At 39.4% G+C, this 24734-nt stretch overlaps 2 protein-coding genes across 3 annotated transcripts; one reads left to right on the top strand and one right to left on the bottom strand.

Annotated features, from left to right (window-relative positions):
• Positions 1–1386: 1386 nt before the first annotated feature.
• prom2 (prominin 2) lies at positions 1387–17020 on the top strand. 2 transcript variants are annotated; one of them, XM_055030283.1, is made up of 26 exons: positions 1387–1465; positions 3352–3563; positions 3671–3705; positions 4459–4812; positions 5859–5923; positions 6945–7150; positions 7319–7439; positions 8276–8339; positions 8425–8514; positions 10510–10706; positions 11332–11406; positions 11675–11738; positions 11819–11975; positions 12067–12219; positions 12315–12438; positions 13155–13243; positions 13692–13776; positions 13859–14002; positions 14082–14150; positions 14248–14337; positions 14443–14496; positions 14603–14683; positions 15654–15722; positions 15817–15906; positions 16009–16121; positions 16198–17020. In XM_055030283.1, exons 4-26 carry the CDS (start codon positions 4554–4556, stop codon positions 16247–16249), a joined length of 2511 nt encoding a protein of 836 aa, XP_054886258.1. In that variant the 5' UTR covers positions 1387–1465; positions 3352–3563; positions 3671–3705; positions 4459–4553; the 3' UTR covers positions 16250–17020. The 2 variants fall into 2 exon arrangements, with proteins under 2 accessions (XP_054886258.1, XP_054886259.1); XM_055030284.1 differs by having other exon boundaries at positions 1429–1465; positions 3418–3563.
• A 2500-nt stretch (positions 17021–19520) lies between these two features.
• LOC129360016 (BLOC-2 complex member HPS6) lies at positions 19521–24395 on the bottom strand. The gene has a single exon (XM_055030053.1). The coding sequence runs from the start codon at positions 24039–24041 to the stop codon at positions 21363–21365; it is 2679 nt and encodes an 892-aa protein (XP_054886028.1). The 5' UTR covers positions 24042–24395; the 3' UTR covers positions 19521–21362.
• Positions 24396–24734: the final 339 nt, after the last annotated feature.

Consider the following 24734-nt stretch of genomic DNA (forward strand, 5'->3'; position numbering starts at 1 on the left):
AAGTCAGACCTCGATTAATAAGCAGTGGTAAAAAATAATCCCATAAAAAGAGAACATAATATGCTCTAAATTGAATCAGCAATTCCATTTTCTAATTAGTGATCCATTACCACACGTGTCAAACTCAAGGCCCGGGGGCCAAATCCGGTCCGCTGTAGCTTTTTATGTGGCCCTCCACAGACTAGACTAAACACTAAGTGTGATTAAATATTATATTATCAAAGCAGTTTTTATCTGTTTACTGCCAATTTATATCAATCAATCCCTCCAGTTTCTTGAAAATTTAGTTGATGCATGATTGTCCATGATTTATACAGCGAGTAAATAGTCGCATTTATTATTAGTTCCTGAAGGGACTGAAAAGATCTTCAATAATATTATGTAATTTTAAGAATTCAATGACATATTAATAGTTTGTGAACAGGTTTTATCAACAAGAGCTTTCATGATCTTGATTTGGCCCAAAACGAAAATGAGTTTGACACACCTGCATTACCATATTTCTCCAGAATATAAGCATGATGTGGCACAAAGACCACTTGTCACAATTTCATTTTATTAAATGAAAGTTTCACAAACTGTTGCCTTTGATTTTTATTCTGTCAGTATAATCGGTCTGAAAGAAGGTGATGTAGAAAAACTACATCATCTTACTAGGTGAAGTTTTAAAGCTGAACATTTAGGTTCAGGATCAAGACAAAAAAAAAATAAATTACAATCACCATTTTTAGCAAATTGAGTCAAGAGTTCACAAACGTAAACTCTTGTCTTCAGTCATGTGTAACCGTCCCAGGTGGTGCAGTTTTCAAGGACTCCACATTGAAGTACCAACAAAAGGTTTTATAATTATTTTTATTTATTCGTTTTACTTTTACCGTAAAGCAAATAACACAGTATATTTTAACGAATACACTACACACAAAACATTCCAGGTCAAGTTTGTTTATTCAGATTCAGCACCGTGAAGAGGATGCTAATTCAGTGTTAGCATCCTCATCCTTCGACATTATTGTCGAAAAGTAAATCTCTGAAGACAAAGAGGGAAGCCTTTCCATTACAACCATTAGACGACATAGGCTACAAACATAAATAAACCCAGATATTTAATTTCGTTTCTCTGCTTTTCTCTTCTTTATTACGGTCAGCCTTTCAGAGAAACGAGCCATGCTAACTCACGTTTAAGAAAACATTCCCCGTGATTAAACTCACAATTACGATCCTCTCCACTGAGCAGCTCTCTGACAGCAAACAGCATGTCCGTAAACAAGTTCTACTAAATACTGTACAAGAACCGAAAAGAGAGATGTAACTTGTATCATGATTATATCTTAACAAATAACGATGAAATATTGCTACTTCCGGTGGGCGCCGGAAGTAAGACCCATAATCTCTTCCACGGTACGGGGCCAATGGCTGAATCCATAAGTTATGGTCAGAAATAATTAAGACATCACCAGCATCCCAGGTAGGTTTACCTGAAGCGAATTATGAGAAGGCTATGTGAAATAGCAACTTTTACCCTCTGAGCCCCTTATTTTAAAAAGAAACTGCATCAAAACGACGCATAAATTATGAATTTAAATCTAAGTAAATATTTGACATAATAAACGATTAAAACCGAAGTATGGGCGTAGAAAACGTCGAGTTGTGCTAGTGGACTCGAGACTGACTAGCATAAAAAAAAAGAAAAATGAAACCCAATGGACTCCAGCTACTGCTTACTAGTATAGCTACATCTTATTAGCATAACTATCCACACAACGGGAAACTGTTGGGTGGAGCCAGAATAAAAGCATGAAACAAAATTGGCACTATTTTCTTGTATAAAATAAGTCATTGTTAAAATTTAACTGGAAAGGAAAAACATAAGATTGGTCCAAGGAATCAATTAGTTATGGTTTCTTTGAAAGAATATATCATCATAAAAAAATTATTAGTATTATCTCTACAGTAAATGGGCCATTTCTAGCCCCTGTCCGGCCCTGTCTAAAGCAGCCCATAATGCTATTTCTTTTTTTATTTTAGTTTTAAATACCAAAATTTACATTAAACTTTATCTTTGGCTGTCTGATTAGATCATTTTTAAATAATAAGATGCTATGACATGAAACCCTACTTGAGTAGCCTTTAAAAAAAATACTTTTTACTCTAACCTGACCAATTCCTTGGAAAATTCTACGTATTTTCACTTTTGCTTGAGTAAAAATATGCTGAAGTAGTATTACTCTTACCTAAGTAACATTTTTGGGTACTAAAAATAATGCAAATCAAACACTTTTTCTAACCAGCCTAATTCTGTCAACCCTGCATTGTGAGCAACATAGCTACAGAGCATTACGGCAATTGATGTAGCTTTAGGAGAAAATTAGGATTAATGTTTACAGGGAGGAGTTGCATATGTTTTTCCTCCACTTAATAAATGTACTAATATATGTATATATTTTCTTACACAGTGTGCCAACAAATTTCACTGCGACTATAATTTGAAATGTGCTCAACTCTGAGATGCTATTTCAGAAGTCACTAGATTGTTTAAAATGCACTCTTTGGTTGTGGTGGTGTTCACGTGCTAAAGCTTCAAGATGAACAGATTAAAGGATCAGCTTGTAATATAACTGGGTAGAGGTTAACCAGTTATAGGCGATTAGCCAGTGTGCACCTCGTCAAAGAAAACAGAAACGAACAAATTCAATTCATCCACTGCTTTAAAGTTATGCAAAACTTTTGCTGCCGCTTTTAACGTTTACTTGGCCCAACTCTGTCTTCACGCCAACAATTATTAACATTAGGCAAAATCAGTAGAAAGGTATGTCTTTGCAGGTTCTGTCCCATCACAGTTCCTTTCCTGAAGCTGTTTGTGTTCCTGTTTTGACATGTTTCACTGAAAAGTGGCGCTGAAAAGCTTCCATTTCGAGACTTCTGATAACATTTCACAGCTGTTTCCAATAACTCCCAAATATTCCCTGAAATCTTCTTGCAGGATTCCATGACATGCCTTGGATATTTTGTATCTCAGAAAACTCCCAATCCCGAGTGTATCCTCCTCAGCTATCTTCACACATATCAAGTGGTGTGCCGAGCTATTTGGCTGCTTTTCCCTCGCAGAGTGGAGTTACTTTGCATGATCACGTGACCATATGGGATTTTACTCGCTCTGGACACAAATAATTGACCTTGTTTGGAATTCAGTGTGCATATATTTGTCATCTAAAAGAAACGTTTCACACACAAGCTTAATCCAGGATCCAGGAAACCATTTCGGAAAGTTTGCCAATTATGTTCTTCATCTCTGTCCCCCACATGTTCCTTCTCCCATTCCTGTCTCTCTTTTTCTGTGTGTTTGGTTTTTAGGACCCTCCCTTTCTCTCTCTTCTCCAATCCTTTTCCTGTCCCCTCCCTCTCTCCTCTGTGTCACAGCTGTGCACTCCAGCACACAGACAACTTCTCTACAAGAGCAGACCGTATCAGATTGCCTCTAATGCACTGAAATTATCCCACTCCTCCTTCTGAATAGCTCTGGATCAGGTGAACATAAGTATAACTTTGCTGTTCGGCTAAGGAAGGTGAGTTGGCTGAAAGAAAATTACAAAATGTAACTATTGCTGCTCCTCACAGTATCTTGTCTTCAAATCTATCCTATTTACTGCTTTGGTTTTATTTTTTTCCGTAGTGGCCATGCCTTAATGACTTGTACCCAGTGACCAGGTAAGAACATTTAATTTTTCTCTTTTCATCGCATGTCTTACATTTTTTTCTGTTCGCTGTTGGCGTATTTAGTAAAATGCCTAAAGATAAAACTTTTTTTCCTGATTCATGTTTTCCAGCCACCACTACATCATTAACAAAGTTAGCACTGTCTTAAAAATTGGGCTTTACTGAAAGTCTCTTCGTTGTTTTGAATATATCTTTTGAGAAGCCATAGCACCTTATGTGTCAAATGTTAGACAAAATTATTTTGGTTTTGTTCAGATTTGGAAAAAACTTTAAATTTCTGCGTATTATTCCCTGTGTCAGGATTTGAAGAGTTAATAGAGCACACATAAAGACAAACTATCATAATCTTCAGAGCTTTGCAGAACAGGCATGGTTTGGGATAAACAAAACTAATGCAGGTACTTTTAACACACCCTTTGAACACAGGTCTGTCAGGTCACAGTCATTTTCCTGACATTTCTTGGAACATTTTAAAGCCAACATCTCCCACACTTCATTGTTTTAGAAGTTAAATAGACTTTTAGTTAACAGTTATAACTTCCTGTTTTCATAATGTCAATGTCGTAGTTCTCGTTTTAAAAGACATTATTTATTTTCCCTGTCACTACAGGGAAATTGTTCTATCATCTCTTTGTGTTTGTGTGACTCAGTCTGAGGGTTTCAGTAATTTTTTTTCTCTAAAAACTGGAGCTATTTTCTTCTCTGTATTCAGCATTGTATTCAGTCTGTACTTCTTTTTTCCAGGTCCATTCAGGCAGTGCTCGCACCATCAGTTAATCACTCTGAAAATGTGACTTCTTGTTCCGTTAAACATTTTCAATCTGGTTCAACCTGTGAAAATGCACTTATGTGAGAATATGTGGAGATTGCCATACAGCGGGACAGTAGGAACCATGCTGCTGCTGCTGCTGCTGGGGAGCAGCTCGGCCCAGGATGTTTCTACACAGCTCAGCTGTCAAGCGGCTAAAGTCGCTCAGAACATCACCCAACCTCAGTACAACACTGTATTAAACAAGAACACCAAAGCGGATGCGGTGTCTTTGAAGCCATTCGTTCAGAACTTTCTTTACACGGTCCAGCCTCACCCTTTTCCAGAAGGTAAGCTCCATCTAAGAGTTTGCTTAAGAGACATATTAATGTCCTCCTACTAGCTTATGGACTTGCCACAATAAAATAATGTGGTTTCCTCTTGCTTGGGCAAACTTTACATATGGGGGGAGGAATTGGGACAAGGCATCAATCTCCACACATAAAGATCACAGGGGTAGTTAACCAGTGAATAAATGTGACTTCTCGAAATTTGGCCAGTCAATCATTAACTTTTGTGTGCCGTCTTAACATTAAGCAGGCCCTTAACATTTATTGAAGTTGCCCTTTAAAGCAGTGTCTGTTCCACTCATTCATCCAACTTTATATTGATTTCAGATAAGAGTCAAAAACCAGTCTGACAGTACAAACTCATAGTTGACCCAATTGCTATTGATGTATTGATGTATGATGTACGATGTAAGCAGAAGCCACTTGATGTTTAGAAAACCCAAAACCATACCAGTTAAATAAATGCATAACAGAACACCGCCTTTTATCTGTCTGTGACAAAAAGCTAATTATTTCCTGACTTTTTCAAGTTTGTATGTGCCTCATTTTGATCATAGTCCCCTGCACCGCAGGGTACAAATGTCTAAGATGTAAATAGAAAAATAGGGGATTATATTTATAGACGGCTGTTTCCTGATGTCACACAGATGGTAAATGAAACATAAAAAGCTTGTTTGATCAGCACCTGAGCGTTTCTACTCAGTTACCAGCACCGGCTTTTGTTGTGAACTAAATCCACAATACCAGGGTTTAGAGGTAACATTAATGACTGGCTTTGTATTGTGTTATCTCCCACTGAAGGCCGACCCGTCTCCTAGTAACCACAAGATGTCGGTGTCAGATTTCCACTCGTACAATGTGAAAATTATAAGATGTTTTACAAAGGACAGGACACACTGTCCCTGTGGCCAGGATTTTCATACAAAGTTGACCAGAGTAGAGAGGCAGGAAGCATGAAACATCAAATCAGCCTTCTTTGAAAATGCCTTCCATTTATTCTTACATTTCAGAAACATGTAGCAACTTTGTCTCACATTTCTTCACAGACTTAATTCTGGAAATAATCAAGAATCCTCAGGAAGTGCAGTCAAACAAAGGGCTGATGACTCAAGTAAGTAAATGTGCTTGAATCTGAAATATACTGTACATCATTTCGAAAATAAGTATCTAATACGTCAACCTTTTTCTCGTGAAACATATTTCGAATGAGAAATAGATTTCCATAACCTCATTTCACACCAATGGGGCTATTGGCATGAAATTCACAGCAGTTGCTGGTAAAGACCCAAGTAACGGCCACATGTGTTGAAATCAAAACAAGTCCATTCACTAAGTTATGACATAGACTGGCACAGGGAATATGTATTGAACACTCCAGTAGTAATAAGTAGTAAGTAAAAAAGCCTTTTTGTGAACTCGTGAGCTAAGCTATTTAACTTAGACTCCCGCTTCTGCTCCACATGTCTTGAAATCTTGAAGGTTCCAGGAGTTTCTAATTCCAGATATTTTTGAGCTCCCTATTAGGAGTTGTTGGCTCCAGAGTTTATGTTAGAAATCTAGTGAGGACAATCTGGCCATGACTGGTTCAGAGAGTAACATTAAATTATTTCCACTTCCAGATTATGGCCTCTACGTTGCTCACTAAAACAGCTGGACATTTAGAAAGACTTTGATAAACAATACAGTCAGTAAGTTTTGCATTATGAAATGTTGCAAAAGTTAACTGCTTTTATTCACTAGCACACACTTGTAGTAAAAAGCCTTGGACATGAAATATCACTGTTTCTAGGCCATCACTTAGGACCAAGCCATCTAACTTTAATTTGCTCTGAATGGGGTCAGGATTATTTTCTAATTACTGTCAGATTTCAACTAGTTCCTTTAATTTTATGTCTTTTTCCAGTTTCTTTCTTTATGTTCTCAATGTTTATTGAATTGTTGAGTTAAGAACCTGTGACTGTTGAACTTAGGAAAAAAGCCTGAATGCTCTGAAAACTGCTAAGACTGCTATTCTCATGGTCAAACATTAAAGAGAGAACTTGTTTGTTTATGTCTCACTGAGATCTCACACCACATTAGGCCACCACATTAGGCCACAAAGACCTAATTATCGCATGTGCTTTTATATTCAGATCCTTGTGTATGAAGTGGGTTTCCTAGTGTGCATTGCCATTGGCATCTTGTACATCGTCCTGATGCCCATAATTGGTTTCTTCGTGGCTTGCTGTCGCTGCTGTGGCAACTGTGGGGGGAAGATGTACCAGAAGCAGACATCCTCCATCCATCGTCTCAGAAGAACTCTCTACTTCAGCCTATTTGCAATTACAATCATTATCTTGTGAGTATGCGTGCGTGCGTGTGTGTATGTGTGTGTGTTTTCAAGAGACATAATGAGAAGTTCCTTCAAATGTGTGCATCTCTTGGGAAAACTGTCTATTCATTAAGCAAATGTATCTGTTTGTACATTCATGTGTTGTTTTTGTTCTTTCTCTGTTTCTTATTGCAGTGCTGGTAACATTTGCATGTTCAGAAGCAACAACAATTTTAAAGAGAGTGTGAACCTGGGTCCGTCGGAGCTCAACAATGCTATAGGTGACATGCACACTTTCCTGCTGTCTGTGCCACAAGTAAGTGAAAATACACACAGGTCAAAGTGTTGATAACTTTCAGTTTGGCAGTCGTTATCAGCTTATCTTTTTTTATTATTTTTCCTGTTTTTTTAAACCTAGCTTTTGTTTAGTCAAAAAAATTACCACAGGGAAGTTCTACCATTAATATTCCTCAAGCTGACATGTTGTATAAGTCTGCAAACTTATTGAACAATGTTACTTCTCATCTCATAACAAACACAAACATTTACTTTATTCTCTTTTCTTTATTTTTATGTGATAGATTAACACAAATAGTGCATTATTATGAACTGAATGTAAAATGATAGAAATTGCTCAGATTCTTTAATGAATAGTATTTCAATTACTCCAATGCCAGTATATTGAGTAATCAATCACCCATTGTCCACCATTGGACACCACCCACAGAGGAGCAACTGCAAATTAAGTGTTTAACTTGTATAGAAAGCTGATTCTTTTGACTCAGGAAGGGTCAATACAAATGCATACGACACTTTTCAGATTTTTAACAGAAAGAAATTCAAAAGTTTTATGTATTGTATTTCTTGCACTTCAAAATTATGCCTCACATGAAATCCCACTGAAATAGATTGAATAGCATGATTGATCAACATTGCAAGGCAATGTAGATTAAATTATAAAAATTCTTACATCTGTCAACTGACTTATATCCAGTTCTTTATTTTGCAGTGTCAGTAGGGTCATATAAAGAGAACAGGGTGGTACCTGGCTTAGAGATACTATAATTTCATGTGATTTATTGGACTGCATATTATTGTTTTAACCCATAAGTACACACTTCAGGTGTTTAATTTTCCATTGTTTGATGTCAGCAAGTGGAAAATGTGGTGAATGAGAGCTACAGAACTGTGCATGACGTCACCAGGAACTTAGACGGTAAGAACAAGGAACTAAAACTGCTAAAACAGAGGAATTACTGCATTGGCCACATGTCACAAACTGGGTTGTTTGGGTGTTGCAGACATTGGACGTCAGTTGGGGGAGAAAATCCAACAGCGCTTTAGAGGAACTCTTGATCCAGCTCTGCAGTCGGTCAGACTGCTGCACAATGGTATGATTTCCATGCCTGACCAGGTCTGGGCCATGAGAGCATGCAAATGGATTCGCTCATGTTTGCAAATGAACATCTCTGCTTCCTGCTCCAAATGGAGTTAACATGTTCTTTGTACATGCTGTGCATTTTACTTTCCTGATTAGATGTTTTAACTGGTAGTTTAAAGAATAAAAAGTTACATAGTACAGATAAGTCAGCTGCTCCTACTGAATTATAAACGGAATAGTCAAGAAAGCTCCTGACTGAGCCTTTGTTTGGAGTAGTTGTTTTGTTTTAGTTCGACAAAGAGCCGATTTCAGTGCAGAGTATACTTGATCTCATTGTACTGCTTCTGATTCCTATAACATTGAATGTTTGGGCTGTTTGGGAAGAAGAGCTTCCCAATGAGGGCTTTGGGAAGGACTTTGGGATGACCTTCCCAAAGAAGAAGAGCTGCTCCAGTGTAACCATTTTACCACTTTAATGTGTAAAATGGTTATACATTAAAGTTAATGTGTAACCACTTTAATGTGTGATTGCACATTAAAATTGAAGTAGTACTTCATATCTGCATCTCTATGGCTGGAAACTAAGGCGTCAGCTCTTCTACCTCCTTAGTGACTTAGTCTGCTTTACAGTTTATAAGAAATAGAAACTTGATATGCAAGCATTCCTGTGTGTGGGCATTTTTTGTCAGATTTTGTCCTCAGATGTAAAACTGAAAAATGTAATTGTAGAAGTTCCCACAGAAATTGTCATTGTAGTTATTATTACACTGGACTTGATGAAGCGCTCTGTGATTACAGGTTATTTACTAGTTCAAACCATTTACACAAATCATTGGAAAGTTTGTTACTTTTCTACAATAACCTTAAAAATGATTTTCCAAACACAATGTACATGATTTTTTTTTATTGATAGCGCTGGTAAATGTGCATAAAGGCTGAGGGTAAATTTATATTTGTTGTGGAAGCTTAATCTCACACACCCAAAAAATCCAACTTATAGTTTGAGTACATTTATTGACCGTGTGAAAATCTTTATTTTCCCAACTTAGATGTAATGTTTTAAGTTAATCTGAATACCTAAGAGAATTACTTTAGGAATTCTTGACTCTGTGGTTCCCTAAGGCATAAGTATGACATTAAATGCCCATGAAACACAAAGAGCCACTTTTCAAAGTAGAAAAAAACAATAGAATATAAGATTACCAAGGGCAGATGTTTGCGGATCATAACAAGTTTTGAAGTGACTACTTGCCTAAACTTGCCCATATCTACATCGGGAACAAAAATAGAGAGAGTTTCCACACAAATTGAGGAAGATGTGTTGGAACGGTGAAGGGTCATTTTTCCCCTTCACCGTTTTGTACTTTTGTAGTTTCAGTCTTTTCTATGCAGCTGTTTTAAGGATGACAACAGGATGTCCCTTGCCTACTATAATTCACCTCATACCTCCTAGGAGTACAGTTTGATCAGAGGTCGGTCAGCTGATCCAAACATGGATCAGAACCAAAATGAACAAAAGATTCAAACACCAAGTCTTCTAAAAATATTGCATGAAACTAGAAGATTTTGCTAAAATTCATCGTCATAATTCATAAAAATACCCACAAACAAAAAAAGTGACACCCAATGATAAATGGGTAAAAAGTAGATGTACGAAGGGACTAAATAGTAATGTATGGCTACAATATGAGAATGAAATTGCTGCTGAAGAAGCATGTACAACTAAAGCCAAGAGAGTTAACTATATCCAGAGCTCATGTATTTTATTGCTTTTACAAGTCTTCACCAGGAGTGCCACCTGACTGTGAAGTGTTTTGTAGTTATTTGTTTTCCATTATGACACCTTACATAGAAAACCCCTTATAGAAGTTACTACTATTAGTGAAAATTTGTTTCTAGATCAAAACCTGTTAAAAACACAAAGATCTGCAAAGAGTGTTTCAAATGATCACTGATTAGTGGCTTATTTTTGTGTTTTTTTTTGTTTGTTTGTTTGAATGAGCAGAAACTTCGACCACCGGAGATCAACTTGACCAGTTGAACTCATCATTAGCCCGACTGCAGTCCAGCATAGACCGTACACACGACAACATCAGCGTTGTCAGAGATCAGATTAATCAAACGCTGTCCAAGCCAGGATGCTTAAAATGTGACAACCTAGCAGCAGACATGAAGAAACTCACGATGGACATCACCATTTCTGTAAGTGCTGGTTTTCTGTATCCTAAAACATAACATGAATCATTCTTATTTTTATTTATTTATTTTCATGTTGAGTGAATGAGTTCTGGGTTCCTAGAATGCCTGCCTGCATGCATCCAGTTCTGTTAGCTGAAGTGTTTTATGGAAGAGATGAGTCAGGGCTGATTGCTCAGTTTACATAATACCATTTTATTCTGTCCCTAAGCATATTGTCATGAATAAACAGGAAAAATGGTTTCTTCAGTCACACTGTTTGACGCAGGCGGAGACGCTGACTAGAATGACTAATCTTTCTTTGGATTTGTCTGAATGATGAATTTCTCCTCCTCCACTCTTTTCTCACCTCCTAAAATACTCAATCTGTGTCATCTTAGATTATAAGTGCAAGGTTGATCTATTTAAGTTTAAGATATGTTTCATTTCGAGAAGAAAATGAACATGTACAAAATTGACAGTACACTTTGAAAATCATTCATTGGTTGACCTGGCCGTTTCTTGGTAACTTCAGTTAGATGTTTTTTTTTTTTTGTTGCACTCTGCTGCCCTCCTCTGTTGCTGTAAGTTAGAACATGTTGGAAACTCTTCAGCATAACTTGCTAGTGTGTGTGTTTGTTTTTTTTCACAGGCCCCCAGCCTGCATGAGTTTCAGTCTGCAGTGGATGAAGTCATTAAAGCTGATCTCCGGTCTGAAATAAGTGAGGTCAGTGGGAACTGTAAACAAATAAAGACATTAATGGTCTGGAAACAAATTTCAACAGAAAAAATATGATGTCATTATACAGGCTTTCTGTGGCACAAAGCTGTTTTTTTTTTTTTTTGGTGTAAATATGTGTCATTGTCAGTGTAGACAGTATTATTATACAACAGTCAGCATAATTTCCTTTTCCGGTGAAAGAAAATGACACACATACTGTCCTTTGTCGTAGATGCTTCAGAGCTGTTTGTAGAAACATTTTATAATTTTACAGGCGGAGACGTTTTTCGACACCATTCCTGAGTCGGTGACCAATGAAACTAAGGATTTAGTTACAAGTGAGTGAATACTAAATTTATCTCCTCAAATTTATATTTGCATAATTACTAAATATTTTTTTTTGCCTTTGTATTTTTAGACAGCAAAGACCAGCTGAGCAGCATAAACGAACAAGTTTTGCAGATTTCCAAGAATCTCCAACTTTCAGCTTTGAATTATGTGTCCAAGACTCTAAAACAACTTCAGAGTAACATTGACATGTACTCACAGGAAGCGAGCAAAGCAGAGTTTATTAGGTATAAACTATGGAAGTGCAAATGTATGCAATAAATAAAAAAAACAAAACAAAGCAAAACTTTCCTAATTACTGTAACATTTCTTTGTTAGATGGAGTGTGGGTCTAGCCCTGTGCTGTGTGGTCTTCCTGGTGGTGGTCTGTAACATCCTGGGTCTGATTGTAGGCCCTCTGGGTCTCTCTCCTAAGGTAGACCCCACCAACCGCTCTGGCACCTCAAACTGTGGAGGCATCTTTCTCATGATGTGAGTGACGCCTGCGCCAGCCAGAAACCACCCCACTGTCTACATTCAGCTTTTTGGGAGAGTTTTTAAAGAATTAAACCTGGATTTGATTACAGGGGCGCAGGGTTCAGCTTCCTGTTTTCCTGGCTGTTCATGATATTGGTGCTGGTGCTCTTCTTACTGGGTGGAAACATGTACACACTGATATGTCGACCGTGGAACAATGGCGAACTGCTGCAGGTAGAGATATACACGTTTGAAATGCTTTATAATCCTTAAAGATCAAATCTGAATGCAAAATAACAACATAACTATTGATGACACAAAAACCTTAATGTAGTTCCATATATAAATGTTTTATCTTGTGCAAAGTATCCATACCCTTTAAGCTTTTCACATTTTTTTCATGTTAGAACTATTACCAGTGTGTTTTCCTGGAATTTCATGTGAAAGACCAACTCAAAGTAGTCTATATCAAAAAGTTGGGTCCCAGTCGTGAATCTCCTTGAGTAGCTGCATCTCTTATTGGACAATTTTTATGATTCTAGTTTTTTTTTTAATTTTTTGTATTCCCTCAAAACACTGATAGCAAAGCAGTTCAAACTATATTTCTTCTATTATATCCTGTTATACTATACATTTGAAATGATTTGCAGGAATAGTTTTTTTACATAACACTGTTCCAAAAAAATATAACCAAATAATTTCAAATAAATGTTTGAAACCATTAATACAGGCTTTTAAGGAATATCAGAGATGCATTAAATTAATTACTGATGGCCAGACTGAGATCAGCTAGGCAGTATATAATAAATTCTCCAATATTTTATCTGTTGGGGTAAATAATTTTTTTGTCTTTAATTGTAAGGTAAATCAATTCTTTTTAGGAATATTGTTTAAATGTGGTAAATAAATGGATTAAAAGATTCCTGAGTCACTGTCTTTCCTGCTTACAGTTCATTGATAATCCTGGTTTAATCCAGTACTTCGAATTAAGCTCAACTTTGGGACTCAAGAGCAAAATGAACTTCTCCGAAGTCTACAGGTATGCATCGCCACTTCAACTCTAATGCAAACACTGCAACATAAACCATTCATGCACAGTTTTTGTATCAGGGTTTAATAATAATAGTGTGAATTGTCAATGTGATACAGCTGGTCAATGATACAAAAGGCTGGTGTCTGATTCATAGATTGTTATTTGATGCTGAATTAAAGGGCTATTTCACTGTTCTTTAAATAACCTAAACACCATTTGACTGTCTCTGGTTCAAAATGTAAAATAACTTCAAAAGTCCAATTTGTGATTAATGAAAGCTTTGTTCGCATTTTGGTATTAGAGTAAACTCAGATTAACCACCACTGATCACAGGAGTAAATGTGAATCTACTTGTTTGGCTTGAGTGACTACACCTGTTGTATCAGTGATTGGCCTTTAATTTGTCAAGACGATATGTATGTCCGAAACTTATATTTAATGTCTGCCTTTCCAGAGACTGTAAGAAAAACCACCCTCTGTGGACGACGCTTCACTTGTATGAACTTATAGACCTTGAAAACATACTCAATGTTTCTAAAGTGAGTTTTGTTGACGCTATCTCGTTTTAAGCATATATTATTTATGTATTAAATATGTTCTCTAATGATCTCATGCTCACAGTACACAGCCCAGATCAACAAGGAGTTTGAGAATACAAATATCACTCTGGCTTCAGTCAAAATCCTGAGCCCTGAATTGACAAAGAAACTTGTAAACATCTCTTCCAAAGCTACTAATTTCAACAGTACAGCTATCACACAGCAGGTAAAGCTTATTCCCATGGAGAGTTATTGTTATTATATGTATTTCTTTGCAACCGGTGATCCTTTATTTTCTCTTACAGATGGATGACATTTTAAGCATCAATTGGAATAAAACAGCAGAAAAAGTGTATAACTTGAGTCTTCACCAAGTGAGTCTCGTCATATTAAGACTAATTTATAATGAAAAAGAAATGTTTTGTTTCTTCTGTTTTTGATGTTTATTTTAACTGTCTGTCCGTTTTCTAGCCTCCTGACATTCGAAACAAACTTCAAAATGAAACTTTGAAACTGAGGCTAATTCAAGCCGACATAGAGATGACCATCTTTCCTCAAGTGGTGAGTGCTGGGGTTCGTCTCCGATGAAACCCGCTCACATTCTCCCACCCTATCATGGGCATTTTGTTTGCATTAACGAGACGACCACTGCTTTCTGCGCCACAGATAAACCTGAAATCATCCATCGGGAATCTTCAGTCCACTTCAGAAAAAATGAACGTGAGTGAATTGACCAACACCTCGAGCTGCGGAAAGCAGAAATCATTCATCAATTCTCCTCTGCGTTTCATTCTTGGTTTCATTCGGTTCTCTCCGGCCCTTTCAGGGAACAGTGGGGGAGGTGCTGAGGAATACTCAAGCAGCACAAGACTTTCTCAACACAAATACGACACAGATTGTGAAGACCGTGAGTAGAGCCACGAGTCACATGAGTTTGAAGAAATGTGCTCCATGTGGTCTGTTAATGCCTGAGGTCACTTAGCGGGTGGGGAAGAGGAGGGTGAGAGGGCCATGGATTACTTATTATGGGTGTGTGTAGTGGAAACAGTGTGTTTGTTGGTTCCATATCAACAGAGCATTTGGTGTGCTGCTGAATTTATTTTGAGTTATCCACTTACGTTGTAGCAAAGCACTATTTATGCAGATTTTATTCCTAACAGTATAAATTTAGAAGAATCTTTTTGGATAATTACAGTAAAATCAGGATGGATGAGATACTTTTTGCTTTCAAGTGACCATCTTCTTTTTCCACACCTAATGATTGCCTGACCATCTCGGGCTGAAGGTTAAAAGCTCAAAATACAGTCTGTTAATGACCTAAAGTGGCCAAATAAGTGAATGAGAAAATGGGTCCACCTCTGCCAGCATTCGGTGGTTAGTGACATCATTATGGAGTCATCACTGTAACAATTATTTATACATGTCATTGCATATGTTATGCACAGAAAGGCAGTTATTTACTAAATGCTGTGTAATTAATATGCCATCATATATGATGGTGGTATAAATGTGCAGAAGTGTAATATAGTTCAAATCAATCTCACCTCTAAAGTGGAACCAAATCTGGATCCATCTAAGAACAGATTAACATTTATTGAAACCCTTGCCTTTGTTTATTGTTAATGATCCACCCTTTAAACAACAAAATTACTACTTCGATAATTTTTTGCAACTTTTAAATGAAGAGCTTCATGTTAAATTTGTCGTATTTAATGCCAAAGGTACTTTTAATTTCTAAGCAAAAGTCAAATCAGTGCTGTAAAATCAGTGGAAAAAAAATAGGCCATCTCACAGATTTTTATTAGAATTTATGTTATTTCCGTATTTTGGACAACTAAATTTCACGGAGTCTAACCATATTCATTCCTGAATTCTAGGAAAGTAAGACGTTTTTAAAATGCCAGCTGGATTACTTCACTGCTTATACAAACTGGGCTACAGCTACGGTAAAAGGAACTCCTCAAATCTTTTATCGCAATCTCAGAAATGAATGCATTGTGTTTGTAAAGTGATTTTTGAGCTGTGTTCAATTTCCCTCAGATCACCCAGCAGGTCGCCCCCTGTGGGCCTGTTGCAGGGGTTGTAGACACCTTTGAGACCGTCCTTTGTGTCAACATAGTGGAGTCTTTGGTGAGGAGAACAAACTTCTTCCTAATGTACTTTTAATTCTTGAGACTACTTGGTTTTTTTTCTAGTTTCTTAAATGGTTTTTGTTTTTTTTCTTTTATTTAGAATGCGTTCTGGTTCAGTCTGGGCTGGTGCCTGGCGTTCTTCATTCCCAGCATTATATTTTCCATGAAGCTAGCAAAGTACTACAGGAGGATGAGCTCCTCTGATGTGTTTGAGTAAGTAGCGAAAAACGTGTAGGTGATTCAGGTGAGTGAATAAGGCTGACTTTCATGTTCATTTTTCTGTCTTCAGAACTCACATCGTTATGAGCTACATCCCTCGGCCTCAGATGAAAATCACCTGAGATGGGACGGCATATGCGTGGGGCAGATTTAAAGGTCTGCAGGCACAAATGTTGTGTTAGAGAAAATCAAAGCATATGTGGCACATTGTCACTTGGGTAAAACAACTGGAAGAAAAAAAAGTTAAAATTAATATACCTACTTGAATATTTTGTCAATTTTGGTTTTTACTATAGAGTAAAAACCAAAATTTACCATACACACTGTGGTCAGGGAGACCTGACCACAGTGTGTATGGTACTTTTCATACAGCCCATGTTCCCCTTTTAAAGCCATCTAGAGGGTTTCTGATTCTATAGGAGAACCTCACAGGACTTTTAAAATTTCCTGGCTGCAATCAGTCTCATCAGGCATATTTCTTGTTTCTAGTTGATTACATATGTATATATGTTGACGCACAGTTCAATGTTTTGACATTATTTGTGGTTTAGCAACTTGTTGACAATGGAAAACACATTTTATGTTTGACTGAATTTTTATTTTCATTTGCACTAATGTTGGGAACAAATGTTTTCTGGGTTCATTGTACTTAACTGACTTGCAAATAGTTTTAATCTTATCATTGCTGCTGTTTGATTACTTTCCAATGCCATTACATTTTTTTCTTATCTAGAGTAGTAATATCTTTTGAGTAATGTTATGTTTGGTGTTGATTTTTGTTCTGCAGAGTAAATTTTGTTCTTTTGTTATGCAACAATTTACGCCATTTGATTGTTTGTGATTTTTAAAGAGGGTTGAAACATTTCTGTCAGCTGTTTTCTCTACAGTGAATAAAAAAAACACTAATCAAGAGTTCAGTGAGTCTTTTGTTCATCATATTTTGTGCAATTTTATTATGGCGGTTTCTATGTTGATCAAAAAGCAGAAAAGTGTTTTCACAGTGTAAATGACTAGAGGTAATTTCTGCAAGGCACATGAACTTTTATCCCTCTGCTATATTGAGAAAAGTGAACAATCTTTGCCTTAATGTGCTACCACAACAAAAATGTGACAAATATTCTTTAATTTTGATTAAACATGGCTTGTTACAGAAAACAGATGTTCCAGAATGACCTAGCCAAAGTCCAGATGTAAATTGACAAGACATAAATATTGATAGTTACAAACTTGCTATGTTGAGTCTTACTGAGCTTGATCCAAATGACAAAGAAAAACTGACAAAATCAGTGTAAAAATGTGCAGTCATTGGAAACATGGAATAATAGATGCACATTAATATTTGCTTTTTCTATTGTTAATACATTACTTTCTTAGGAATTCATTAAAGTCTATAGATGTAAAGTGACAATATACATAAAGAAAGAACAAATATTTGCGGTTCTACATAGATTTTCTTGTCTAGATTTTAACTAGACAGATTTATTTCTTGAAAATGGGTGGACCTCTGCCATGTTTAATCCACATTCAAAATCTCCATGATTAAAAAAAAAAGGATACACTTGAAAGTTATTTGCTTGACTCACAACAAATAGGATTTAATATTTATGTAAATAAATATTTTAGTCTTTTGATTTAGGGAAATTAACACCAAAGTCACTAAAAAAACCCCTGACTCTTAATCGTGCAAGTTTGAACTCTCAGCATTGTCTTCACTAATTGTTGTCAAACCAAAACAGTTTCCAAAGTTGCAGCAGTATGCACATAACCTTACCCTTTAATAGAGCAATCTGTTTCCAACAACATATTTGTCATCACTCTCCAAAACTTGTTTGCATAAGTAATGCTCTGCCAATCAACATGGAAACGCAATAACGACCTTCAGAGGAAGAGCTCAAACTCAATTTGGAGTCAATGATCCATGATGGTGAAAAACAAAGCAGGAGGAGAATCGTGTCTATCAAATCTGTGGTCTGAGTCAGCCGAGTTGCTTAAAATTCATCACCACCACCCCCCTGAAATATTTTAGTTTCAAGGATGATGGATCTTTGTTGCACATTGACTCGACATGTGATGAAAATGTGTTGTAACGCAGTCATCCCTCTCGCGGTGCATCAATTTGTGCTGCTCTGCAGGGCGATCCAGAAGCTCGGAGACAGATAGAGGAAGCGGCGCCAGGGAGCAGAGAACCAGAGCCTTGTTGAGGCGCACTATTGTTTGAAGCGAGTTATAATTAGAACAAGTGAATCAATGACATTACAGCACAAGCATGACCCGAAACCGTGTAATAAGAGACGCAGGATGCTGGGAAAAATCAATGAGGGGGAACAAATGTCAGATCAAGTAGAAGAGAAAGAAACAATGAGGCAATGTCGGCTTCTGCAGCTTTTTGCACCCAACCTTTTCTTTTCCTGCCTATTATAACTGAACCTCCTTTCTTGTGTTCTTAGAACGGAGGAGAGAAACTAGTCACATACTTTCTACCTCTGCTGCTGTGATCACATCTTCACTCCTTCATGTGGAAGCTGACATTTAGCTGTGAGAGCCCCACAGAAGCACCTTGTGTCCCACATTTGCTCCACTTACAGTCATGAGTCTGAAAGTGCAACTAGGATAAACCCTGCAGCTTTAAGTGGATTTGGCAGAACCTCTTGTCACCCTTTTAAGTGTATGGTGAGGTTTCAAGTTAGAAATTCAATACTCTGGAGATTGATGTCTTTATTTATTGTATTTAGTGAACAAATTCTGCTTTGGTCTGTGAGACAATATAAACAAAGTAATACTTCAAATGTGTATCGTTATCAGGCTTGATTTGAGTCGCCATGATTATAATAGCCCATAACATAAAGTTTAATTGAATGTATATTTTTCATTTTGGCAGTATGCAAAGATGTTATTTTTTTGGCCTACGTAGCTTTAAGCAAAAAAGTTCACATTTATTAGAAAATAATCCTGCAAATATACGACTGTGCATAATTTAGTATTAAATACATCCAATTAATTATTTAGTAACTAATAAACTACTTGATATTTTGAATTGGTTAAAGTATGTTGTAGTAATCTGCTTAGTCATCACACCACGTCTGAATGCTGCCCTGCTTCACTCTTTTTTTCTGTTTTGAAATGAGTAGCATTTTTAAATGACTTAATAAAAATGCTCTCATTCAAATCTTGACTTTTTTTTTAATTGTCAGAAGGAAAAACAAAATTAATTTTTAGATCCTGGAAAAATACTGTAAAGTTTCATGCTCAGAGAAAATCCTGCAGAAGACAATAAAACCGACAACTGAAAATGAATCTTTTCAAGATGCTACAATTGTTTTCATTGCCTACAAAAACACCTTGTGTTCCACTTCAGACAAACAGGACAAACAAATCACTTGCTTCAGACGGAAATCTCGTTTTTACTTTTAATAGCATAGAAACATATGCTGATAAATACTTTTAATTTGTCTAACTTTTTAAACTCCTCCAGTAGACATTGGCAAAAAAACAAACAAAAAAATCAGTTACAATGTGGATATGAAGAAGAAATGAACATAAACTGCAGCAATAAAAAGGCAGAGATGAACAGGATGTTCAACGTTCTGAGCGGCCTGTGTGTGTGGGGGGAAGTCAGGGAGTTCCCAGAGTCTCAGTTCACGTTCAGCACAGTGATCTGACATCAGACCGTCGGCTCTGTCATACATTAAGACACCAGAGCGACGGACTGCAGTGACAAATCCCAAGAATTTGTGAGTGAATTTAAAAACGGAGGAGGAAAGGAAAGCATACAGAGGTTGGATGCTGGAAGTTCCCCCTCAGGAATACGAGGGCGCTGCAGAGATGCGGCAGAAATGTGACACCGCTCTGGCAGCTGAGAGGCACCGAGTGTCCTGCAGCACTTTGAAGTCTGATTGTCATGTATAGGAGACATCCCAGTTTCACTGAGCCACACCCACACAGAGCTTAGTAGTCTTCAGAAGTTTGGTTAAAAATAAATAAGAATATTATGGATGTTTCCATAGTTTAGTAGAAAATACAATCCTTTTTTTAAAAAAAAAAACTAAAACCCTCTCTTCACCCACCCTAAATCAGAAAAGCTCAATCTCAACAGAAACATCCAGAGCTCAAAACAGTCAACACTGACTGGTGTGATATAAAAGTGCAGAGCCAAGAATACAGAAAGCCTATCATCTCTAATAACATTTTCCACAGTGGTTCCAAGAAGGTCAACATATGAGATCTTACGCAAGCAACATAGAGACTGATTTGGTCCAAACATGTCCCTCCCACACACACACACACACACATGCACACACACACTCGAATCTCAACAAGATTAGCGCTGAAAATTTAATTTAAAGTCCAAAATGTGAGTCACTTTTACTGGGAATGTGGTCTGGAATGTCCCGTGAGTTGGGTTTAGAGGGGACAAGATGGAGCCTGGAAGGGAAAATGGACGACACCAAAGGGAGAAACAGACCCCTGGATGTTTTGGTTGTCGTGTCAGAGCAAGTCAATCAAAACGGAGTTAATGTTTAAGCCTGTTTGATTTGTCGAATGTGAAACTAAAAGTCAGCAGTAGAACCTTGACCCCGCCTGTCTTACCTCACTTTGAGAAAACAAGAACAGAAAGGCGGCTCTACCAGCTGCAAGGAAGCAGCAACTCAAGATAAAATTAGTAAAGACAATATAATAAACCCCATATGTAGTTAAGGTGTTTTTTGGACCGCTTTTTAAATACTGCATAACTTCTGATACAGGTTTAAGTTACTCAAGTAGATGCTGTAAAGGCTTTAGAAATAACACAGCAGGAAAGGAAGGAAGCTTTAAAAAATCCAGACTTCAAGTCTGAATTAGTGGCTTTGATATTTATCAAGCAATTAGTTGTACCGTCTTATTACAGTAACCTATATGCCACCATTGTATTTTAATAAGGCTGATATTAAATACGCTAGTGCGAGAACAGTTTCATTCTCATGCAGTTATGGTTTAAGTGATAAATAACCCTGTAGATTCTGAATTTACACTAAAAGGTCAACCTTCACTGCATTACGTACACTTGTTGAGTCTTCAGTAGTCAGTTCAGAGTTTCCAGTTGTCAGATTTGTTCTGACAACCTGCTAAAAGCCACCTCACTAGTGTCAGTTAATTACTTTACTGATGAACATTTAACTTATTTGCATCTTTGTGCTAACGTAAGCATGCTGACATTCAGTTTGGACATGTTTCGTTCTCCGTTAAGTTCGTTTGGGTTTATGAAAATCCACCTGGGTCTGCAGGTAGAGCGTTTGTGTTCGGAGATAATTTCAGTTCTTGTGTCTCTGTGTGAGGAGACGGAGTGTCTGCGTCGGACACGGAGCTCGGCCGAATGGTGGGCTGGCGGGGAAGAGCCGGCGGCGGGTACAATGGCGACTGGAGGATGTCGGCGTACCGCTGGCTGGGCTTCGTCTCCCTCTGCAGAACTTTTCTCAGCAGCGGCTTCAGCTGCCCTATGGCCAGCTGGCTGCTGCGGGGGTCTGCAAATGGAGCGGGAGATGGAGAGCTGCAGGAAATGTTTTTGAGCACCAGGTTGAGGATGGTGGTGACGGTGTAGTCCTCGGGGCACAGCGCCCACAGCAGGTCCAGGTAGGGGTCCAGCTCCCGGTGCTGAGACACCTCGCATAGCAGAGAGTTGAAGATCTCCTTGTTGAGCAGAGGGCTCTGTTTGCAGAACTGCTGGGCCACCTGGGTGACCCGCTCCCACTGGCGCTTCATCATGAGGATCTGCAGCGCCTGCAGGATAGCATTGGGCCGCCCACTGATGAGCAGCAGCTCCACCTCCAGGTCCTGCCGCTGCTCTGTGTCCGGGTCCAGGCTGGACAGGACCCACAGTGCCCGCCTGTAGAGGGGAACATTGTTCTCCCCGCTTTCCCCGCCTCTCCCGCTGGGGAAACCCCAAGAGGACGAAGCCAGGCTGAGTCCCAACGCCGCGGAGCTCTGCTGCTGGGAGAGCTGCAGGAACCTCGGCAGCCAGCCGGGCTGAAAGCGAACGACCGACTGGCAGAGAAGCTCAAACACAGGCAGGGCAACTGGGGAGGTCATGACCTTACAGTTATTATCCCCTTTCAGGCCGGGGCTGTGCTTTGACTGACCGTTTGTGGCGGGAAGGGAGTTTGGGCAAGGAGTGAGAACCATTTTCCACACATCTGGGGTGGCCCTGCTGGACAGGGAGCCCTCCCCGTTGTGGTGCAGTTGCAGCGCAGCCTGAGCAGCGCTCCACGCCTGCCGGGGGAACATGCTGAAGATGGAGTTCAGGTAGAGCAATGCTTCGCCGTCCAGTTCGGAGGACGACAGCAACCTCACCACTTCTTTCTCCACCAGCGTCATACCCACTGCCTCTACCTCTTTCACACCCCCCCTCACTAAACTCCCCTTCAGCTCCTCCAGAGCCACCAGAGCCCTCAGTTCCCCCTCCAGAGAGCACATTAACTTCTCCTGCCCTACAATATAGTCACCTCCTCCATTTTGCAGCGACCTTGTCTCCATTCTCCTCATGCCTGAGTTGAGGTAGTTCCTGAGAATGGAGGCCAGAGAGATGGGAGCCTGGAACCGTCCCCCCTTCTTCAGGGACTCCACGGTGAGCTGCGTGCTGCTGAGGCTCCTCTGCTGGTAGTACTTACACGCCTCCTCAAAGACGGCTTCAACCAGGACAGCGCCGGACTGATTACTCTCAGCCGGACTGAGGCCCGGAGCTTTCCCCGTAGAGTCCTTCTTCGCAAGCATGAAAAGTCCAGTTTCTGAGAGCAGAAAGGGAGTCCGTGTGTCTTCCTGGTTTGCGTATAACAACCCCTCTCTTTTCAACGCAATCTTTTGCAGCTCTCTGCCACAGTTCACCTCTATCAGGTGCAGGGTTTTCCCGACCATTAGCGCCACGGTGTCCACGTAAAAGCACAGGCTGGTGTGAGTGTCTGCCTGAGGTGTGAAGTTGTCCGCCAGCTTGTACACCCGCCGCAGGATCCCGTCTTCCTGCAGGAGGTACAGCCAGCCCGTGTTGAGGAGCAGCAGCAGGCCTCCACAGCCTGTGGGAGAAAAGCTGCAGATTTCCGGCGGCTCGAGAGCTGACAGATATCCCAAACAGTCCGCAATCAGCCGCCTGAAGTCGGACTCCTTGGCCGACAGCTTCTTTATCGGGGTGTTTTTGCACGTGGTGCTGATGGTGAAGTTGTCGTGGTGAGGGGACCACGTCAGGAAGAATTTGGAGATGCACAGTTGCAGCTTGGCTTTCAGGTCAGGCAGCAGATGCACGTAGTCGCCTGAGCTGATGACAGTGAATTTAGGATTATTGTGAAGGATGATTTTCAGTCCTCCCAGGTTCACAGCTCCATCCTCTACTGCACAGTCCCTCCTGCAGACGCAGTATCTCAGTTTGTTCCTGGTGGAGCTGAGGGCAGGGGAGCTCTCTGAGGCTGGACGCTCCTCACACCACACCAGGAGGCTGGAGCACACACACACTGACACCACTCTGGCCCGGGGGCTGTTGCACAGATCAGAGGTCTGCAGGAGATACCAGCCGGTCTTGCAGTCCAGGAATTTCCAAAACTCGGCTTTCCCATTCTCATAAACAACCACAGTAACAACTCCTGTCCCCTTGCTTTTGTTATGAAGGAGATCCAAGTAGAAGACATCCACTATGGAGACGCCCCCTTTGAACCACACGTCCAGCTTCTTCGGGTTGAGAGCCAGCTGGGGTCTTTCATGCTTGTCAAAAGTCATGAGACCCACCTTAGGCTGGCGGAGGAGGACATGGATGTGACGTCCATCTGGACTCACACGAACGTCTGACAGTTTGATCCTGCTGGGCTCCTCTTTAGAAACAATTAGTAAGTCACTCAGCTTCTGGCTTCCAGCGTAGTCCCTGAAATCCGACAGCTCTTCCAAGACAAACCGCGACATGTTTCGAGGAGTTCAGAGTAACTTCCTTCACCGCAGCCCCTATCAATAAGCCCTTTAGCGATGACGGCTCATAAATCCGACCCCTGGCTCTAGCGAAGCTAGCAGAGCGGATGCTTTAGGTCCGGTGGAGGGTGTCATCTCTTTAACGGCCGAGCGGAGGGATACACAAATCCGACAGCATCACTCTGCTGTAATTTCATGTTTTATAGACCAGAGCGGAGCTAAACTGTTAGCTGACAGCGTAAAGGTTTGGAAGGGCAGTCTGAGAAAAGGCACTGCAGTCATTCCGACGCTATGCTAGCCCTCCTCTAACATCACGGGACTGTTCATTTCCGGATACCGAGACTGCTCTGCATAAAGGGGAGGAGCAGAACGCCGACCGTTGGACTGCAAAGATTTTGCAAAGGAGAAGGAGGAATCACTTCGCTGATATATTTTTTTCTCTCGAGATTTTTCATATTAAATAAGAATTTGATATCTCAACACCGTTAATTAGATGATAATAATTAAGTATTTGACGATAGTGCCTTGCAAGGGTAAAATGTTCAATTTAAAATGAACATTGAAAATCACACTACTTTAGGTTGGCAGTTTCCTGTCCATAAGGCAGGATTAAACCCAGTTTAACCACAGGCCTTTGAGTGCATGGTTGTTTAGTCAATTTGATCTGAGCTGACAACTTTTAGAGAAGCT

The sequence above is a fragment of the Poeciliopsis prolifica genome, unplaced genomic scaffold (genome assembly GCF_027474105.1).
Source record: "Poeciliopsis prolifica strain line A6 unplaced genomic scaffold, Auburn_PproV2 SCAFFOLD005, whole genome shotgun sequence".
In the NCBI taxonomy this organism is placed as follows: domain Eukaryota; kingdom Metazoa; phylum Chordata; class Actinopteri; order Cyprinodontiformes; family Poeciliidae; genus Poeciliopsis; species Poeciliopsis prolifica.